Source organism: Aspergillus aculeatus (genome assembly GCF_001890905.1).
Source record: "Aspergillus aculeatus ATCC 16872 unplaced genomic scaffold ASPACscaffold_1, whole genome shotgun sequence".
In the NCBI taxonomy this organism is placed as follows: domain Eukaryota; kingdom Fungi; phylum Ascomycota; class Eurotiomycetes; order Eurotiales; family Aspergillaceae; genus Aspergillus; species Aspergillus aculeatus.
In genome coordinates, this window is record NW_017962976.1 from 3,062,097 (window position 1) to 3,078,169 (window position 16,073).

The 16,073-nt window shown below is 51.9% G+C and overlaps 6 protein-coding genes across 6 annotated transcripts; 3 read left to right on the top strand and 3 right to left on the bottom strand.

Annotated features, from left to right (window-relative positions):
* Window positions 1-471: 471 nt before the first annotated feature.
* Window positions 472-1,925, bottom strand: ASPACDRAFT_74700 (uncharacterized protein). Its single transcript, XM_020204279.1, has one exon. The coding sequence runs from the start codon at window positions 1,511-1,513 to the stop codon at window positions 773-775; it is 741 nt and encodes a 246-aa protein (XP_020061522.1). The 5' UTR covers window positions 1,514-1,925; the 3' UTR covers window positions 472-772.
* Window positions 1,926-2,328: 403 nt separating this feature from the next.
* Window positions 2,329-4,397, bottom strand: ASPACDRAFT_1862205 (alpha-keto acid decarboxylase family protein; the record flags this gene model as incomplete). Its single annotated transcript, XM_020197793.1, has 5 exons — window positions 2,329-2,526; window positions 2,589-2,796; window positions 2,851-4,078; window positions 4,143-4,223; window positions 4,286-4,397. 5 exons carry the CDS (start codon window positions 4,395-4,397, stop codon window positions 2,443-2,445), a joined length of 1,713 nt encoding a protein of 570 aa, XP_020061523.1. The 3' UTR covers window positions 2,329-2,442.
* A 795-nt stretch (window positions 4,398-5,192) lies between these two features.
* Window positions 5,193-6,377, top strand: ASPACDRAFT_56574 (THUMP domain-containing protein; the record flags this gene model as incomplete). Its single annotated transcript, XM_020203145.1, has 6 exons — window positions 5,193-5,222; window positions 5,308-5,439; window positions 5,548-5,701; window positions 5,757-5,971; window positions 6,055-6,195; window positions 6,255-6,377. The coding sequence occupies 6 exons, from the start codon at window positions 5,193-5,195 to the stop codon at window positions 6,375-6,377; spliced, it is 795 nt and encodes a 264-aa protein (XP_020061524.1).
* Window positions 6,378-7,736: 1,359 nt separating this feature from the next.
* On the top strand, window positions 7,737-9,355 carry ASPACDRAFT_1852132 (phosphotransferase family protein). Its single transcript, XM_020197233.1, has 2 exons — window positions 7,737-9,025; window positions 9,081-9,355. Exons 1-2 carry the CDS (start codon window positions 8,166-8,168, stop codon window positions 9,214-9,216), a joined length of 996 nt encoding a protein of 331 aa, XP_020061525.1. The 5' UTR covers window positions 7,737-8,165; the 3' UTR covers window positions 9,217-9,355.
* Window positions 9,356-9,950: 595 nt separating this feature from the next.
* Window positions 9,951-13,672, top strand: ASPACDRAFT_74707 (putative SNARE-dependent exocytosis protein (Sro7)). The gene is made up of 6 exons (XM_020204280.1): window positions 9,951-10,130; window positions 10,240-10,579; window positions 10,634-12,211; window positions 12,268-12,823; window positions 12,881-13,002; window positions 13,056-13,672. Exons 1-6 carry the CDS (start codon window positions 10,044-10,046, stop codon window positions 13,382-13,384), a joined length of 3,012 nt encoding a protein of 1,003 aa, XP_020061526.1. The 5' UTR covers window positions 9,951-10,043; the 3' UTR covers window positions 13,385-13,672.
* An 827-nt stretch (window positions 13,673-14,499) lies between these two features.
* Window positions 14,500-15,856, bottom strand: asf1 (nucleosome assembly factor ASF1). The gene is made up of 4 exons (XM_020204281.1): window positions 15,713-15,856; window positions 15,593-15,632; window positions 15,206-15,514; window positions 14,500-15,145 (listed from the first exon to the last, which is right to left on the bottom strand). Exons 1-4 carry the CDS (start codon window positions 15,819-15,821, stop codon window positions 14,746-14,748), a joined length of 858 nt encoding a protein of 285 aa, XP_020061527.1. The 5' UTR covers window positions 15,822-15,856; the 3' UTR covers window positions 14,500-14,745.
* Window positions 15,857-16,073: the final 217 nt, after the last annotated feature.

The window sequence follows — 16,073 nt, forward strand, 5'->3', positions numbered from 1 at the left end:
AATGAAATGTCTTTCCTCAGCAAGCCAGAGAGCCTGCTTGCCATTCACGATGGGGTAAATCAGGCCCGGCCCAGGCTTCGTAGAAGAGGAGCTTTGATGCGCTGGCCGCCTTAGCGCCCCCCCTTCAACGTCCCATCTCGATCACGTGGTGGTCCGATAAGCTGTCGCAGTCAAAGCACTTTGCCTGGTTCATTAATTCTTCTCTGCATTCCCCAGCCAACATTCCTTGAGTCTTGGCATGGACTCCCAGAATGCCTTCTGTTCAGCTGCCGCCGCGTCCTGGCATCTGGATCTGGGGCCCTTACCGATGAGACACTGTCAAATCGAATTGGTGAAACAACATGACAGAGAGATCCATCACGTAATCCAGTCACTCCAAGCCGGGCTGCCCCAAAAGAGTTAGTGCCATCCCACGGATGATTGCTAGAACTATACAAGTTTCAGACGCTCATCTTATGCGCTCCCCCCTTTCAACACCTTCAATACTACCTTCCACGTTGGCTCCAGTGATCAACTATCCACGCCATGAAGAACTAACGCTGGCTAACTTAACACTAACCGGCGATCACGGTGTAACTCAAGACGGCAAATCTCATTCTTGACTAGTGACACTTGTATAATGAAATGTCTGATTCCAGACGTTCTCATGTCTCACGTCGAAACCCACCCCAAGCACTATTTGGGATGGGTTTGACCTCTTCCTCTGGCAAGCCTAACCGAACTCCCTTCCTCCTGGTGCTATCCTCCTCCAGACTCGGGAGCACGTCTGCGATCACAGATGCCGTACCACCACCCAGCCTTCTGACCCATTCGGCCTCTGCTCTCTCTCCTCGAAGAACGGCCGAAAGAGCGCTTGGATGATCTTATCGGGGCGACACTGCTCATAATACTCTCCGGTGGCAGGGTCAACCGTGCGACCCGTCATCAGCGGCATGCCAACCAAGATCCGCGAATCCCGCGGCAGGACCTGCGCGAAGATCCGACTGACAGTCTGGGAGGCGGCCTTGGCGATACTCAACGAAGCCACGCTCGGGTCCGGGTGCTTGTCCAGGACACCGCCGGTGACCAGGAACAAGGGCCACTCGCCCTGCGAGACACCCTCCACCCGGGCATGTCCCCGGAACCACTGGCCGGCGACCAGGGTCCCGATCGCGGAGACGCGGAAATCCAGCTCCAGCTCCTCGGGCGTGAGGGTCGCGATGGAGGAGTCCGCCACCCGCGCGGCGTTGTAGCTGAGGACGTCGAGGGTCCCGCCGAGTTGGTGCAGACACCAATCCAGAGCGGAGGTCAAGCTGGCCGGGTCGCCGGCGTCCGCGGTGTAGTGGACCACGTTGACGGTGTGCTTGTCCGGGCCCGCGTAGCGGACTTCCTCGGAGATGGCGGCCAGGCTCCTCTCCGAGCGGGAGATCAGGGCGATGTTCCATCCGAGACTGGCGAGCCACATGGCCAGCGACCGGGACATGGAGGAGCCGACGCCCACGATGATGATGTTGCGGTTGGTGCTGACGCCCATTTTTTGTCTTACGCTGTGTGCCTGAATCCAGAAGACTGGAAACTCACAGTATCGTGCTTGTATCGGTGCATTAAAGCAGTAGGTAAGGTGATTGGTGCGCGCGAAGAGGCTGACAGGGTGGTGAGGTGAGGGGCAATTTCTACGTTCTGCTTATATCCCATTAACATGGTAGCCTAGACCTTCTCTTTTCCCCTTCTCGGCTGAATGCGTGATTACGGGGGAAGGTACTATACAAAGGACCTTCATTAAATGTATGATGCCTATAGCGCTCGTAACGCCCTGCCTGGAAGACGGAATACGACCAATAACGTCACCACGGTCTTGGGAGATATACGAAGCGGGGAATCCCGACAATCGACCAGGCTGTTCTAGCCCGCATTTTTTAAGAAGAAAAGAATGTAAGGATATTCGGTCATGTTCGGCCTCTAAAGACGTATGGTTCAGGCAATTCTCCGGACGAAATACGCGTAGAATGCGAGATGGCCGGAGAGACGTGGGCCGTCACACTACGAACTTAAGCACTGATTTGGAAAGGTTCTCGAACATTGGAACTTGGAACGCCGGCTCCCGATATGTCACCACCCAGAGGTTCCTCAATGACTATTCAAACGGCGATAGAAGCTCACCATCTATAATGTAACCTTTACAACGGAGAAGCTAACACTAACTCATCTTGGATTGTTGTCATTATCATTACAATACATATTGAAAATTCGATGTAACCGAACCACAGCTTTCTTAATGCAATTGGCTGTGTTTATTGGGTCCTTGAATCGGCTGGATCTTGGTCAGTCTCGTCACGCCACGTCGTGAAACTGCTTTGCTCGAAATAAGGTTTTTTCTTTTCCAACTTGGAATACAACCAACGGATCGTGGAGCGGGAAAGACGGCGGGCGAGTTGCTCGATTGGCGGTTCGTGGTCATTATCATTACTTGTTTCTCGCAGCAGCCGCTTCGGCGGTGATCTTCAGCGCGGCGGGGGCATCATCCCTGGGCATGTGAAGCTCAACCAACTGTGGTGTGTGGTCAGTGATTGCGGTGGATTAAGGTCTCTTGGGCTTGAATTAAGACTTACCTGCAAGTGCGGAGCCGAGTTGAATTCTTCGTTCGCGAAGAGCTGCTTCAGTTCGTCGCGAGTGGTGACCTTGTGGCCGGTGTACTTGTCCTTGGCTCCGAAGACGGTCGGCAGGGCCTTGTGATCCCAGGGTTGAATGTCGTTGTAGCTCTCGTCCCAGCCGTGGATGTATCGTTCAATGGTGTAGCCGTTGTTGCAGATGACGAAACTGGTTGGCTTGTCAGTGTATGTAGCAAACAGCAGGATTGGGAAGCACGCTTACATGATGGGGTTGAGGTTGTTTCGGATCATGGTGCTCACCTCCTGCACCGTAAGCTGGAGACTACCATCGCCAACGAAGAGGACAGTGCGACGATTGCCGAGCTCTTTAGCCGCCAGAGCAGCACCCTGGCAGGCGCCGACCGAGTATCCAATGCTGCCCCAAAGGACTTGGCTGATAGCGGTGACATTGGCGGGGAATCGGGTCTCCCAGATACCAAAGTTCGCCGTACCAGTCTCGGTGATGACGATGTCGTTTTCCTTAAGCCACTGTCCGACCTTGGGCCACAACCACTGGTGAGTGATCTCGGTGGCTGAAGAAGTCTTCTCTTCCTCGGGCAATGCGTTGGAGAGGTGCGGAACCGGCTCGGCATTCACCTTACCCAGCTTCTGGATGACCTTGCGCAAGACCCCCTTCATGTTGATGTTAGGGTATTCGGAGTAACGCACGCGCACGTAGTTGCTGTGGAAATCGATGGTGTTGAGCTGTCCGATACGGTACGTGAATCCACTGGTGTTGAAATCAGACTTGATGGCACCGATGCTCAAGATAAGATCCGAGGATTCGACTTGTTCGCGCACACCTGCGTTCGAACCCGTTCCGGCGTAGACTCCTCCATAGTTGGATCGCGTCTCGTCCACGGCACCCTTGCCCATTGGTGCCACGAACGTGGGCAGGCCAGAGGCCTCCATTAGATCGTGAACTTCATCGAGAACACGGTGGCGAATAGCACAGGCATCAACCAGAATGACAGGCTTCTTTGCGGCATGGAGGTATTTCAAAACAACGTCGACCACGTAGTCTTCCTTCTCGGTTTCATTGGCGGGAAGGGACAGATCCAGCTTCGTGTTGAGTCTCTCGCCTTCAACCTGCTTCGTAATCATATCGGTAGGCAGCGTGATGTAGACGGGACGACTGCGGATCCAGCATTCGCGAATGGCGTTGTCAATCAGAGTTGCGACCTCGAGAGTCTCGGTCAGGCGGGCAATTGAGCAGGAGACCCCGGTGTTCATCTTGGTGAAGACGTCGAAGTCGCCGTTGCCGAGAGTGTGATGGAGCAACATTCCATCTTTTTGGGACTGAGAGCTGGGCTGACCCACGATGTGAACGATAGGCACGTACTCGGAGTAAGCGCCAGCAATGGCGTTGAGGGCTGACAGCTCGCCAACTCCGAAGGTAGTGATCAAGGCACTAATACCATTGACTCGGGCATAACCATCCGCAGCGTAACCTGCAACCTTGTTAGTCTGACACCACAGATAATGAAGGTGCGGGTCCCAGGAGAGTAACCATACCAGCATTGAGCTCATTGCAATTACCCACCCAGTTGAGACCGCACTTTGGCAGATAGTCTAGAGCTGCGAGATTGTAGTCACCTATGGAAGTGCGACGAGATTAGAAGGAGAGCAGGAAGCAAGGCTTGAGGTAGGCAACTCACCGGGAACACCGTGCACTGAGCGGACCCCCACCTCGTGAAGACGGTGGAAGAGATACTCAGCGACAGTAATAGGCTTCTTGAGCTCTCGGGTGACGATCTCGTTAGTTGTCATCGCGAAAGCCAACGAGACGAACAGTAGTTGAAGGTAATTGAAGATATGAGAAAAAGGATGAACAGTGTATAAGAGGAAAGGTTGAATGTTTACGCGGAAGAGGGGGAGCATAAATAGTAGTGGAAGAGTTCTGGCCCTGAGAGTTGGTTGGTTGTACGTCATGAAGATAGCGTGATGTCATGCTGAATGGGCATAGCTATTAGCTGGGATTTGCTCTTGTGTTACCACCCTTTGACTACAAGTACCGTACTATCCGTATCCACTCTCAGGTGCTTGAACGCCGGGCTACCCGAGACATGACCGCGGGCTGTAGCCATAGGGATTGCATTTGACCCTGGCACGATGTCGGACCGGAAAGATCAGTGGTTCGATGGTAAAGTACGACAACGGACGGACATACTCACACGTTGCCAGGTGGTTGCAGTGACCCGTCCGGCCGAGAACAAGCCGTCAATCACTCCACCTTCCAGTGAATGGTAAATGGTTCGAGCCGGAAGTGGAATGACGATCTCGCTGTTGCTCTCCCTGCGCTAGTCCCAAAATGGAATTTTGGATGCCCCGCCGCCTTGATCTTTCCTGCTTATCGCTCTCTCCAGGCAAGAAGTTGATGCATGCATCTAGAATCTCATTATCACGCGTAATTCCGGCAACCAAGGCTCGCTTCCCGCACTGCTCCCACCTCTAGAAAGGTGCTTGATTCGTTGGCGGAAGTGATCCTTCGTGAAACACCGACGACAATCCAGTGTCTGACAACTGCGCATGGCTGGAAAGGGAAAACGGTCCATGCCTGATAACATGTCGGCCCAGTCGTCTAAGAAAAGAAAGGTTCGCACCCTTGAAACCCATTGCCACCAAAGTCAGCCCATGGACTTCATGATTTCCCTAATCTCCTATCTAACGCACAGCTTAGGGTGGTGGTGGTCAATGGCGCAAGCCAGGCAATAAAGCAGGGATCGAGGGTGGTGATTGGGGAGTTTTTGTGAGTTGCGACATCGGAAAAGAGACCAAGTGTATGTCGGAGGCTGTGGATTTGTTTACACAGGTACGTGTTATCCCGGCCCTGTCGAGTGGGGTCTTCCTCGCTTCTCTGTGGCTGGTATCCTTCCCATCTGAGAGCCGTGAACACTGTCTAACATGCTCTGTCATTCAGAGCATCGAAGGGACTGAGAAAGTCGACGATGGGGACAAGTCCGACTCAGATGAAGATGACATCGAGGCGATGATCAAAAAGGAGGTCGAAGGGCTGAAGCCCAGCCAAGCCAAGTCTCGTCCGTTCCAAGCAATTCGAATGGACTTACCATGTCGTGCGTTTGACCTCCATATGGAATTGTTGATATCGCCAATTACTGATTCTGCTAGTATCGTTCATTCGATTTGACAAGTCCATTGATCCAGAGCAGATGGTACATCAATTGTGCCTTGATGCGCACGCTCATCCCGAAAAGAAGCGCTCTCGGTACATACAACGCATGACTCCTGTCAAATCGGTTCGCAAGACTCTCAGTGTCGAACTGGAGTCTTTCGCGCGTGAGGTCCTCAAATCTACCTTTCACTCTGGAGGTCCTCCGAAGAAGGTACGTTGTTGTTGTTGTTGTTGCTGCTGCAGTGGCCCTCGCTCCGAAACCCACGAGAACGTACTAAGCCATGACATCTCCAGTACGCCATCCGGCCAGTCGTAAGAAGCAACAAAAAGTTCAGCAGGGACACGGTAATCAAGACAGTTGCCGATGTCGTTGGTACTGAACACCCCGTTGATCTCAAGAACTATGATATACTCATCAACGTCATGGTTATCCAGGTAAGCCTTGAGAAAACAAATGCACTTCAGGTCCTCATGGTTAACATTCTATGCCACAGAATGTTATTGGTATCGGTGTCGCAGGAAGCGATTATGAGCAGCTGAAACGGTATAACCTGGCCGAACTATATACTCCAACTGCAGCAGCGCAGGCTGCTGAGACTGAGACTTCTGAAGTCTAGAGCCAGCATCGTATCAGATAGGTCTGTTGAACGAACTTCTCCGAAACAACTCGGACATATCTCTAGAAACAAATTTTTGGAAGAAACAAATGACTATTACTCGAACTACAAAAATGCGCCGCTCCTGACAAGTGACTCTTGCTACTTGGGAGAAGTTCGGAAATGGCTGGGATGATCTGGACGGATTGAACGGTGAAATCGGACGCCTTACCCGGACTCGTATTCGACGTAAGCTTATGTCTCTGGCACGTAGGCCGAAAGTCACGGTGATGAGCGATGCAGTCAATACGAGGGGACGCGTCAGGCTGCAGTGACTGCACTGCTTTGACTGATTCAAGCTGGTTTAGCTTACAGTCGCTTGGGACTATTATCATCACAGAGTTGGCGCTCTCGGATATATGGGGATCTAATTGCGGGTGTAGTGAGCCAAATGTAAGTTTTTGCGGGATTTGTCTGGAGAGTGGTAATTCCGTTTGTCAATGGTTTTAAAAAACATTGTTGGAAAGTCGTGAGTTGCCCAAGTTGGGGAAGTCAACCGAAGGTTTTTTTTCCCCTCTAACAGCATCCACAAGCCGGGGAGTCCACAATCCACATTCTGTTAGATCGAAGGGTCGCAAACATGGGGCAATCGGTGAAGCTCACGCCCCAGGGAACCTGAACCAAACTTGCAGCGACGGTCCGTCTCCGACTAGACTAGATCAATGATGGACATGCAAAGCGATGTTGCAGGCAGAGACTCATAGCACGCAAGGGACCTTCTACCTGACAGGTCGAGTGAAGTTCAATTCAGTAGAAGATTACCAGTAGCTCCCTCCAAACCCGACCGAATGGAAACATTGCTGTCACTCTTGCCCAGGCTGATCTAGTCCTACTAGTGCAGTGTGTACATGTGTACATTAATATAATCCAACCTACTAGTGACACCGTAGTATTCTAGATGAACCGGAGGAGCCAACCATAGGTCAACGCGAGGTAAGGGCTTGCATTAGACTACCTAGTAGTACCTTGTACGTAGCGACTGCGACTCCATTGCAAGGAAACTAGACTAGAGCCGGGGATAGATTCCTGATCGTTGTTTAGTATCACGATCAAGTGTCCAGTTCATCAGCAATTCAGCATGGAAGCGAAAGCCTGGAGCCGGCAGATCCTTCCGCGATATTGCATTCGGTAAAGCGGTGCTATGATTGGGCGGGGCCCGTTTCACCTGCATGGCGCCTTTCTCAGAGCGGGAGAGTTAGGCGAGCCCGCGAGGCGGAACCTTACTCAGACTCAGACCCTCTCTCCTTTACTACTCCAGTACTCGTTCTATCGCATTGGAGTCTTTCGGACTTACATCTACTTCCATTCACCATGGACGCATTGCGCAAATCCTCCAACTCGCTTAATCTGCTCCAATGGGGAAATATGCCCCCAAACTACCGTGAGACTCTTACCAGTCTCCTGCGCCCCTGGTTAGCACAGAGTTGTATATATTCCGGTTAATCAAGCGAGGAGATACGGTCAATCTTGCAGGACAGCATCCGGCTTTCTGGCCAGCGAAGCATGTTGGGCCTGGCTTAATTTAACCATCGACTGTCTGCCACCTATTGCCAGGAGAACATCTCCGGTTCTTCAGCCTGCCAAAGAACAATACCCCTCTCGCACCCCTCTTACTAAAAGCTGCAATGGTTGCACGGTGTCCGATCGATATTACAGACCACGACGCTTATGATGTTATAAGAAACTTATAGAGCCTGATGGGACTTGTTGGCTTTTCTGCATTCATTCATCCCTCCCTCTCCTTCCATCATGTCACCTTCTTTCTCTGTCTTGCCAACTTGCAAGGTTGAACCCCCAAGTACAAATACTATTGGTTCAGTGCTCCAACGGCACTTTCCGCCTTCGGTCCAGATTCAAGAGGTATATCCTCTGGAGGGTCATCTACATTCCGTCAGTCTCCTGATACTTTCAAATGGAGATCAATGGCTTCTGAAATGTCCACCTCGGTCGACAACACCTCTTTTACGGCGAGAACAGCTCCTGCTTGAGACGGAAGCACGAGCCCTGTCCATTCTAGGGCAGAATGCAACTCCATATGTGCCATCGTTTGTACATTATGGCTTTCAAGGTGGCCCTTTTGGGTCTGCCTTCTTAGTCAGACATTATGTCACAGGCATGACCTTGAAGGAGATGGGACCCCGACTCACGACGCAAGAACGCCGAAAACTGGACAGAGATCTGGGATCGCTGATCCAACAAATCGGACAGCCCCTTTCGAACTCCTTCGGCTCGCTGGAGCAGGTGGCCTGTGGGCGGGGAAAGCTTTCCTGGAGGGACGCTTTTGTCGTGCTCTTCGAGGACATTCTGCGAGACTCAGAAGATGCTTTTGTTCATCTCCCCTATTCCGAGATTAGGCATCACGTTCGCCGCTTGTCATATGCACTGGAAGAAGTCACTCTACCACGGTTGGTAGTGATTGGCCTAGGCCGTCCGTCACAAGTATTTCTGGATCCGGCGTCCAGAAAACTGTCTGGAGTGACGGGCTTTGGCCATGCATTGTGGGGTGACATATATATGGCCGAGGTCTTCGAGGATCCTTCGCCTGCCATGCTCGAAGGCTTTGGCACTCGACTTACGAAGAGCGAGTCACAGGTGACTCGTCAATTACTGTAAGTGACTCCGAACCCGTTCAACATCATGGAAGAAAGCTAATGATCGGTGCAGTTATGCTTGCTACCGCTCTGTCCACAACATCACAATACACTATTATCGCGATAAAGACATGACTGCTGAGATGGAGGCGAGGAGACGGCTCACGACAACCTTGGCAGAAATGAGTGCCATTAAAGGGGCTCGATGATGTGCCAGGAGTCAGCTGATTGACGACTATGAGCAGGTTGGGATGATGATTGCATGACTTGAATGCTCGTGTTCTTAGACTGTTCTTTGTTTGTATTTAGCGAGAACTATACAGAGCGCAGATCTTTGAAAGAGCCTTGTTTTTAAACACCACGATCTAGGTGTAGCAAGCAACTCAAATCGCATAGGGCCGGTACCCATAAAAGCCAATTATAAATATTCTACCGTGAAGGGAACTCCGGTCATTTGGAGGCCGACATCAAGATTATCTACGGGAGTACGGTGTTCCTCGGCGGTGAGTGAGAAGAACATATTGTTGCTGCCTAAGTAATTCATACAAGAAAGGTTACTGAATAAAATTAATGAGTCCGGTGAAGCAAGAATGAAACTGAAGGAGCAGCCATTATACACTTCTACTCGATAGCTATATCTTGTTTGCAAATATAGGGAAATTATCCAGCAGTTGAACAATGGGCAGGAGAATTAGACCTACTGTCTGTAATTGATCATCACATGTTTACTCAGTAACTACGTAGTAACTTCCTTGTTATCGCACCGTAACTGGGAGCGGCTAGTGCAGGGCGGGCGGGTGATCCAGTTTGCCCCGCCCCGGACCGCCGCCCATAAGGCAATCAATCAATCAGCCTTAATGCCGTCAGTCAACTTGGAACCTTTGCTTTTCTTCCCCGCGGTAATGACCTTGCCCTTGACTTGATCGTACCTTCTTGGGGTCGCCGCTGGTCTTTGTTCCAATTTCCTATTCTATATCCTATCTCTATCCACGTTCGACCTTCACTGCCCATTCTCCATTTTTCCACCTCTGTGAGAATGGCGCACTTCCTGAGAGGGAAACAGGCCGGCATCCAGAAGGACTTTTCCGAAGGGCTGTCGCCGGACCTGTTCGCCCTCGATGATGTACGTCGTCTGTGCCGAATCTACCTTCAACTCTCCCCACTGCTGAAGCTTACTGAGATCCTCTTACTATTGAATTGTATGTGCTAACGAGTCTTTTTCAACCTACCAGTTCGCTCGCTGCGGTATCAACTCTCAAGTCAGTGCTATTGCCTACGATCCGATTCAGTCCCTCCTTGCAGTCGGAACCAGTGATACCCAGTTTGGACATGGTCAGATCTACGTGTTTGGTCAACGGCGCGTAGCGGTCATCTTCTCGTTGCCTCGCAAAGCCTCTGCGAAACACATTCAGTTCTGCGCCGACAAGCTCGTTAGTGTCGACTCGAAAAGTGAAATCACAATCTTCTCCCTTGAGACCAGCAAGACATTGGTTTCGTACGCACCCCCGAGCCATGCGAGTGCGTTATTGACCGACCCGAGTCTCGACTATGCGTTCATTGGTTTGCAGAATGGTACGCCCTCCGCTAGAATTCGCGTGTGATTCCTTTTCTGATGACATATGCCAGGCGACATTATCGCATACGATCTGGATCGTGAAACTTTGACGCCCTTCAGGGTGCCGAATCTGTGGGCTCAACGCAATGCGCGGACGCGTATGTGTCCGGTAATCAGTCTCGCCTTTTCTCCTCGCGACATTGGCAAGATCTTGGTCGGGTACCCGGATGGCGCAGTGACCTTCTCTTTCAAACAAAACGTCGCACAGAAATACTTCGAATATGAAGTGCCTCCAGGCGCGCTGGGTGGGAATGCGGAGGTACCAATTTCGGACTTGCGCAGACCCAGGTTGACCCAGGCTCTCTGGCACCCGAATGGCATCTTCGTTTTGACGGTTCATGATGACAATAGCCTGGTTTTCTGGGATTCGAAGGACGGTCGCAAGGTGATGGCTCGGTCCATTGACACCCCCAATGTCGATCAGCCAGGCGTAAGTCCCGAGAGGCCTTCTTCGGCCGGAGCCACTGGGTTCAAGGATCCGATCACACACGTCGCGTGGTGTGTCAAGGACAACGGTGATGACAGTGGGCTTTTGATTGCTGGTGGTCGGCCAAAGGCCGAGTCCCTCAAGGGCCTTACCTTTCTGGACCTGGGCCCTACTCCGAACTATCAGACGTCTACCTGGCCAATGATTTCGAAGTACTTCGAATCTCCAAGACGTGTCTCGGTCCTACCCACCCCACCTGGAGGTGAGGTGGTCGACTTTTGCCCTATTCCACGCAGCACTCCTTATTTTGGTGGCGCCCATGACCCCATTGCCCTGATTGCCCGCTTGTCCTCGGGAGAACTGATTACCATGAGCTTCCCGACTGGACACCCTATCACACCTACAAATATGCTTCACCCATACCTGTCTTTCGTGCACCCGTTTGTGACCAAGGCGACATTGAGCGCAGTTGATCGCTCTGCTTGGTTGGGCTTGAAAGAGCGCAGGTCACAGGGGCCTAAGTTCCTCTTGGGCGGCGCAGAGGCCAAGAAAGCACTTAAACGCTTCGAAGATCGAAACATCATCACCACCGCCCATGCGGATGGCACTATTCGCATCTGGGACGGAGGCATTGACGACGAAGTTGAAAACGGAGAGATCATACAAGTGGACTTGGCCCGCGCAGTAGGCCGTGTGGGCAACGTCGAAGTCACCGAGATGTCTCTAAGTGGTTCAACGGGTGAGCTGTCTGTAGGTCTCAGAACTGGTGAGCTTGTTGTCTTCCGTTGGGGAAGCAACAAGAATTTCGGAAGTGAGCAGCCCCCAGGTGCCAATGAAGGGCCCGGTAAGTTGACCTCGATCACCCATCGGGTTGATCCTGGGCTCAAGCAAGGCATTCTTCCCCTCACCCTCCTCAACATGCAACAGGGACCAGTGACTGCTTTGAAACACAGCCAGGTTGGATTTGTCGCAGTCGGTTTCGAAAGCGGAAGTCTAGCAATCATTGACTTGCGCGGGCCGGCGATCATCCATACAGCCCATTTTTCGGAGTTGCTGAAGGCAAACAAGAGGAGCAGCTTCTTCAAACAGCGCAGCTCCGAGTCTTCCTCTCCAGAGTGGCCCACATGTATCGAGTTCGGGGTGCTTACACTCGAAGGAGAAGGTAAGCTGTTTTCAAAAACAGTTCACACGCGCTTGAAAGGCTGATGATCTTTCTAGACTACTCAAGTATCTGCTGCTTTGTGGGTACCAATAAAGGTAATCTGGCGACTTTTAAGATCTTGCCAGCGGATAATGGTACCTACTCGGCAGTCTTTGCTGGTGCAAGCTTACTAGATGATAAGGTCATCAACATCATTCCAATCAATGCTGATAGCGGCAATCCTGCTTCGGCTTCTCCTAACGCTGTTGGAGGCCTCCGCAACGGCATCAGAGTGAATGGAGTAGTGGTTGCCGTGACCGTGTCAGGGTGTCGAATTTTCAAGCCTGCGACATCCAAGGGCGCTCATAGGTCTTGGGACGATTACCTCTGTGATTCTGCTACGGTAGTCAAGATCGAGGGCCGCGGCTATAGCCTTGTTGGTCTTTTTGGCGACGGAAACACACGGGCCTTCTCTATCCCCGGACTCAAAGAGATCGGTTGCAGCCCGATCAACCAAATTGCCGACATGAGACGACTTGCCGATGCCAGTGTCTCCTCTAATGGTACCGTCATGGTCTGGACAAGCCCTTCAGAAGTGGGGTTGTTTAATGTCTGGGGAGCAGGAACTGGCCTGTGAGTCGATGCGAAGGCATTTATTCTCGGTACACAAGTTATTAATCTATATCACAGCCGGCCTTCTGAGGACCAATTGTACAATCCTCAAGCAATCGTTCCACCCCGACCAACGATCACGAATATCCAATGGATCTCCGGCACGCAGTACATCTCGCCGGCCGACATGGACTTACTTAGTGGGTATATCTCCATCTTATTTTGTGCATGAAAAACTAACAGCATTCTCTAGTTGGTGGTCCCGATCGCCCACCCTCAAAACGCATGCAGGAACAGATGCGGTTGGACGAACAGGAGCGTCGAAAGGCATTCAGAGAAGGCAGGACAAACACAAACCAGTCTTCAGACTCAGGCAATCAGGAGGGATACTGGTCCTACATGCAGCGTCAGGTCACGGAGCGTACAGAGCGGCTCAATCTAGCTGGTGACCAGATGGAACGATTGGAAGAGAGCAGCAGCAACTGGGCTCGAGACGTCAACAAATTCGTCCAGACCCAGAAACGGAAGGCTGTCATGGGCGGTAAGTACACCTTGATCTGGGAATATGCTAGGCCATACTGACAGAGTGACCACAGCCCTCAGTTCCAAATTCGGTCTCTAAACCGCTTTTCTGGTCGTCACCTTCGACCTATGAGGAGAAAAGAGTTGTGTTTCTCAATTACCTGATATTGGGCTCTACTTATTCATACCCAGCTTTTGTCGGCGTTGATTGATGTTTGTGTTCCTTAGCAGTAAGGAACTTCTCATGAATAGATGACTTTCAGATATTGCCGAGAAGCTTAACCTTGGACTATACATGCATCGAAATATACTAAGCATTGTACCTATTCTGGCGGATTTGCCTCCGACCACACATGTCCCATTATTTCTGAGGCCAAAATCGCATGCACTCCGACACCCGGAGAATCTTACTACGTACTGTACAGACTCCTGTACAGCCCAGCCCGGCGGTCCACTTTTCCCCCGGATATTTACATTTCTGCCTCAAGCACGAAGGCCACATATTAGCAAGAACTTCTTCCGTCGGCGATTACCAGCTACCTGCATACCGATACTATGGTGGAAACACACTACATTTCAAAGCACAGTACCCTTACTTACCCACCGCACCGTCTTCCCTTCTCCAGTTCACTCTCCCTCCCACTTTCACGGCACATCTCGCCTGCAATTCCCCCTCTCCTATCCATTTGATACTTCTATCTCACGCAACTGACCTCATCAACCCCCTACAATCCAGCCCCAACCTCCCAACGGTAGCAAAGCCCCTCGGCGCAAGAGCTTCAGCAAAGTTGACGGCGAGGGTAAGGTACCCGGTTCTACAAGCCCCCAAAAGGTACTGTACACATAGACAGGAACTGAGTTTCCTGGCTACTGTATGTACAGCATTGGGTTTCAAGACTCCCCCTCCCTTCAGCCTTGCGTGATTCCGATGTCAGGGGTCGAGGAGTTGCCACGGGTACGTGGGACAACCCCCGTTGATCTGATCTTCTCCTTGCTTTTCTTGGGGTTTGTTTTATGTCCGGTGGGAGGAATGTACTGTACAGTATAGGGTTGGGTTTTATTCATTTTCGAGTCGGGAGGGGTTGGGGTTGAAAATTTTCTTCCTATTTTGACTCGGGAACGGTTGGGTTTAGGGGTTATCGGAGAGGAGCATGTGAGGGAGTTTTTTTTCTGGAAGGTCAAATTATGGTTTTGGTTCTTTCTATGTCAAATAAATACTGCGGAACCTTTTTTGGGTTGAATGGGAATATGATATGATAAGATGTATCATCGAAAAAGAAGCACGTCGCAAACCCAATCGTAAAATCATTTCGAAGGATACCAAGTAGAAGCAAAGAATAGAGCAACGACTCTCACGCCCAAGCCCACACGCACACACACACAATCCATGGAGAAGGGTTCAAAGCAAGAGGGAACGGTCACTAGTGGACCATCAGTTCCGGCTGATGGTGGGTAGTGGGGTTGTTGCTGGCGCCGCCGGCCGCCTCATCTTTGGGTTCCGAGTCATCGCCCATCTCGATGTCCTCGTCGCCGTCGCCGCCCTCTTCCTCGTCGAGCTCCTCCTCGTCGTCGTCACTCTCGTCCTCGATGTCTTCACTCTCCGCGTCGGAGATGTCCTCCTCGTCCCCGGCGGTGGCCTCCCCGCCTTCCATGTCCTGGTCCTCGCCGCGGGAGGGATCCGTTCGCTCCGCTTCCTCAAGCTCCTTGACCAGGGCGGCCTCCAGCTCGGCCTCCTCCGCACCGTATGTGTTGCTGTCGTCGACGAGGTCGGCATCCGGCTGGTCGGGGGGGTATTCGGCGGGGGCAGATTCATCCGAGTCCCTGGCACGGAAACATTAGCAGTGGGCGCGGTAAAGTGTTAAGGGCTCTAGGACGACTTACCACTTGATCGCAAATCGAGTGACACGCGGCTTCTCCGCCAGGATGTTGCGACGGATGCGCTCGATGATGGGCTTGGCAGGCGGGTCGGCGGTGAGCTCCTCCGAATCGTACTCGTTGTTCACGTAGTATCCCACCCGCACGAACTCCCGACCGTCGTAGCTGCAGGTGAGGAGGATGACGGTGACCCCCAGGATCTCTGAGGTGGGGATGCGCTTCAGGTCCGGCGGGTCGGCTTCGAAGATGAACTTGTTGACGCCCACCGGGATGGGGCCCACGAGTAGCGAATCGAGCTCTTGGTCATATTCGGAGCTGGGAAACTGAGGGTTAGTGTCTGGTAGGAAGTATCGGAGATGCGGTTGGGCTTTTGGGGCGGGGGGGGGGGCTTACGAGGTGGCAGAACCGACGTAGGTGAGCTTCCACTCCAGATCTATTTTGTTGGAGAGATTTAGCGGCCGCGGCTGTAGGTAGGTGGATAGGTATGGAGAGACTATTTCGTTTTTTTTTTACCTTTTTGGAGTTGTTCAAGGCATTCGAAGGTGATCTCGAATTGGTAGGGCGCTGTGAAGGGGGCGGGATTGTTGACAATCTTGACGCCGAGGAGAGAGACGACCGACATGGTGGTTTGGAACGGAGGTTGTGAAGCCTTAACTGAGGGCTTGGCTATGAGTAAGGAATTATCGGATGAAAGGGTGTTGAGGTTGAGAAATTTGGAGAATTTATAAAAGATGAGAGAGGAACAAACAAAGTGCTAGAGGAATGGCTCTAGTTTTAGTTGGGAAAGGAAGGGAGGGAGGGAGACAGAGGGGAGGGAGGTGGAGAGGAAGAGAAAGAGAAGTGGGGAGGAGAACTGGAGGGATAAATGGAGGCG

Excerpts from the sequence above, each read along its gene's own strand:
- ASPACDRAFT_1852132 (XM_020197233.1), top strand. The coding sequence starts at position 8,166 with ATGTCACCTTCTTTCTCTGTCTTGCCAACTTGCAAGGTTGAACCCCCA. Across the intron at positions 9,026-9,080 it reads CAGGTGACTCGTCAATTACT|TTATGCTTGCTACCGCTCTG; the intron begins GTAAGTGACTCC and ends TGATCGGTGCAG.
- asf1 (XM_020204281.1), bottom strand. The coding sequence starts at position 15,821 with ATGTCGGTCGTCTCTCTCCTCGGCGTCAAGATTGTCAACAATCCCGCC. Across the intron at positions 15,633-15,712 it reads CCTTGAACAACTCCAAAAAG|ATCTGGAGTGGAAGCTCACC; the intron begins GTAAAAAAAAAA and ends CCAACAAAATAG. Across the intron at positions 15,515-15,592 it reads TACGTCGGTTCTGCCACCTC|CTCCGAATATGACCAAGAGC; the intron begins GTAAGCCCCCCC and ends TCAGTTTCCCAG.
- ASPACDRAFT_74700 (XM_020204279.1), bottom strand. The coding sequence starts at position 1,513 with ATGGGCGTCAGCACCAACCGCAACATCATCATCGTGGGCGTCGGCTCC.
- ASPACDRAFT_74707 (XM_020204280.1), top strand. The coding sequence starts at position 10,044 with ATGGCGCACTTCCTGAGAGGGAAACAGGCCGGCATCCAGAAGGACTTT. Across the intron at positions 10,580-10,633 it reads GTTCATTGGTTTGCAGAATG|GCGACATTATCGCATACGAT; the intron begins GTACGCCCTCCG and ends GACATATGCCAG. Across the intron at positions 12,824-12,880 it reads TGGGGAGCAGGAACTGGCCT|CCGGCCTTCTGAGGACCAAT; the intron begins GTGAGTCGATGC and ends TCTATATCACAG.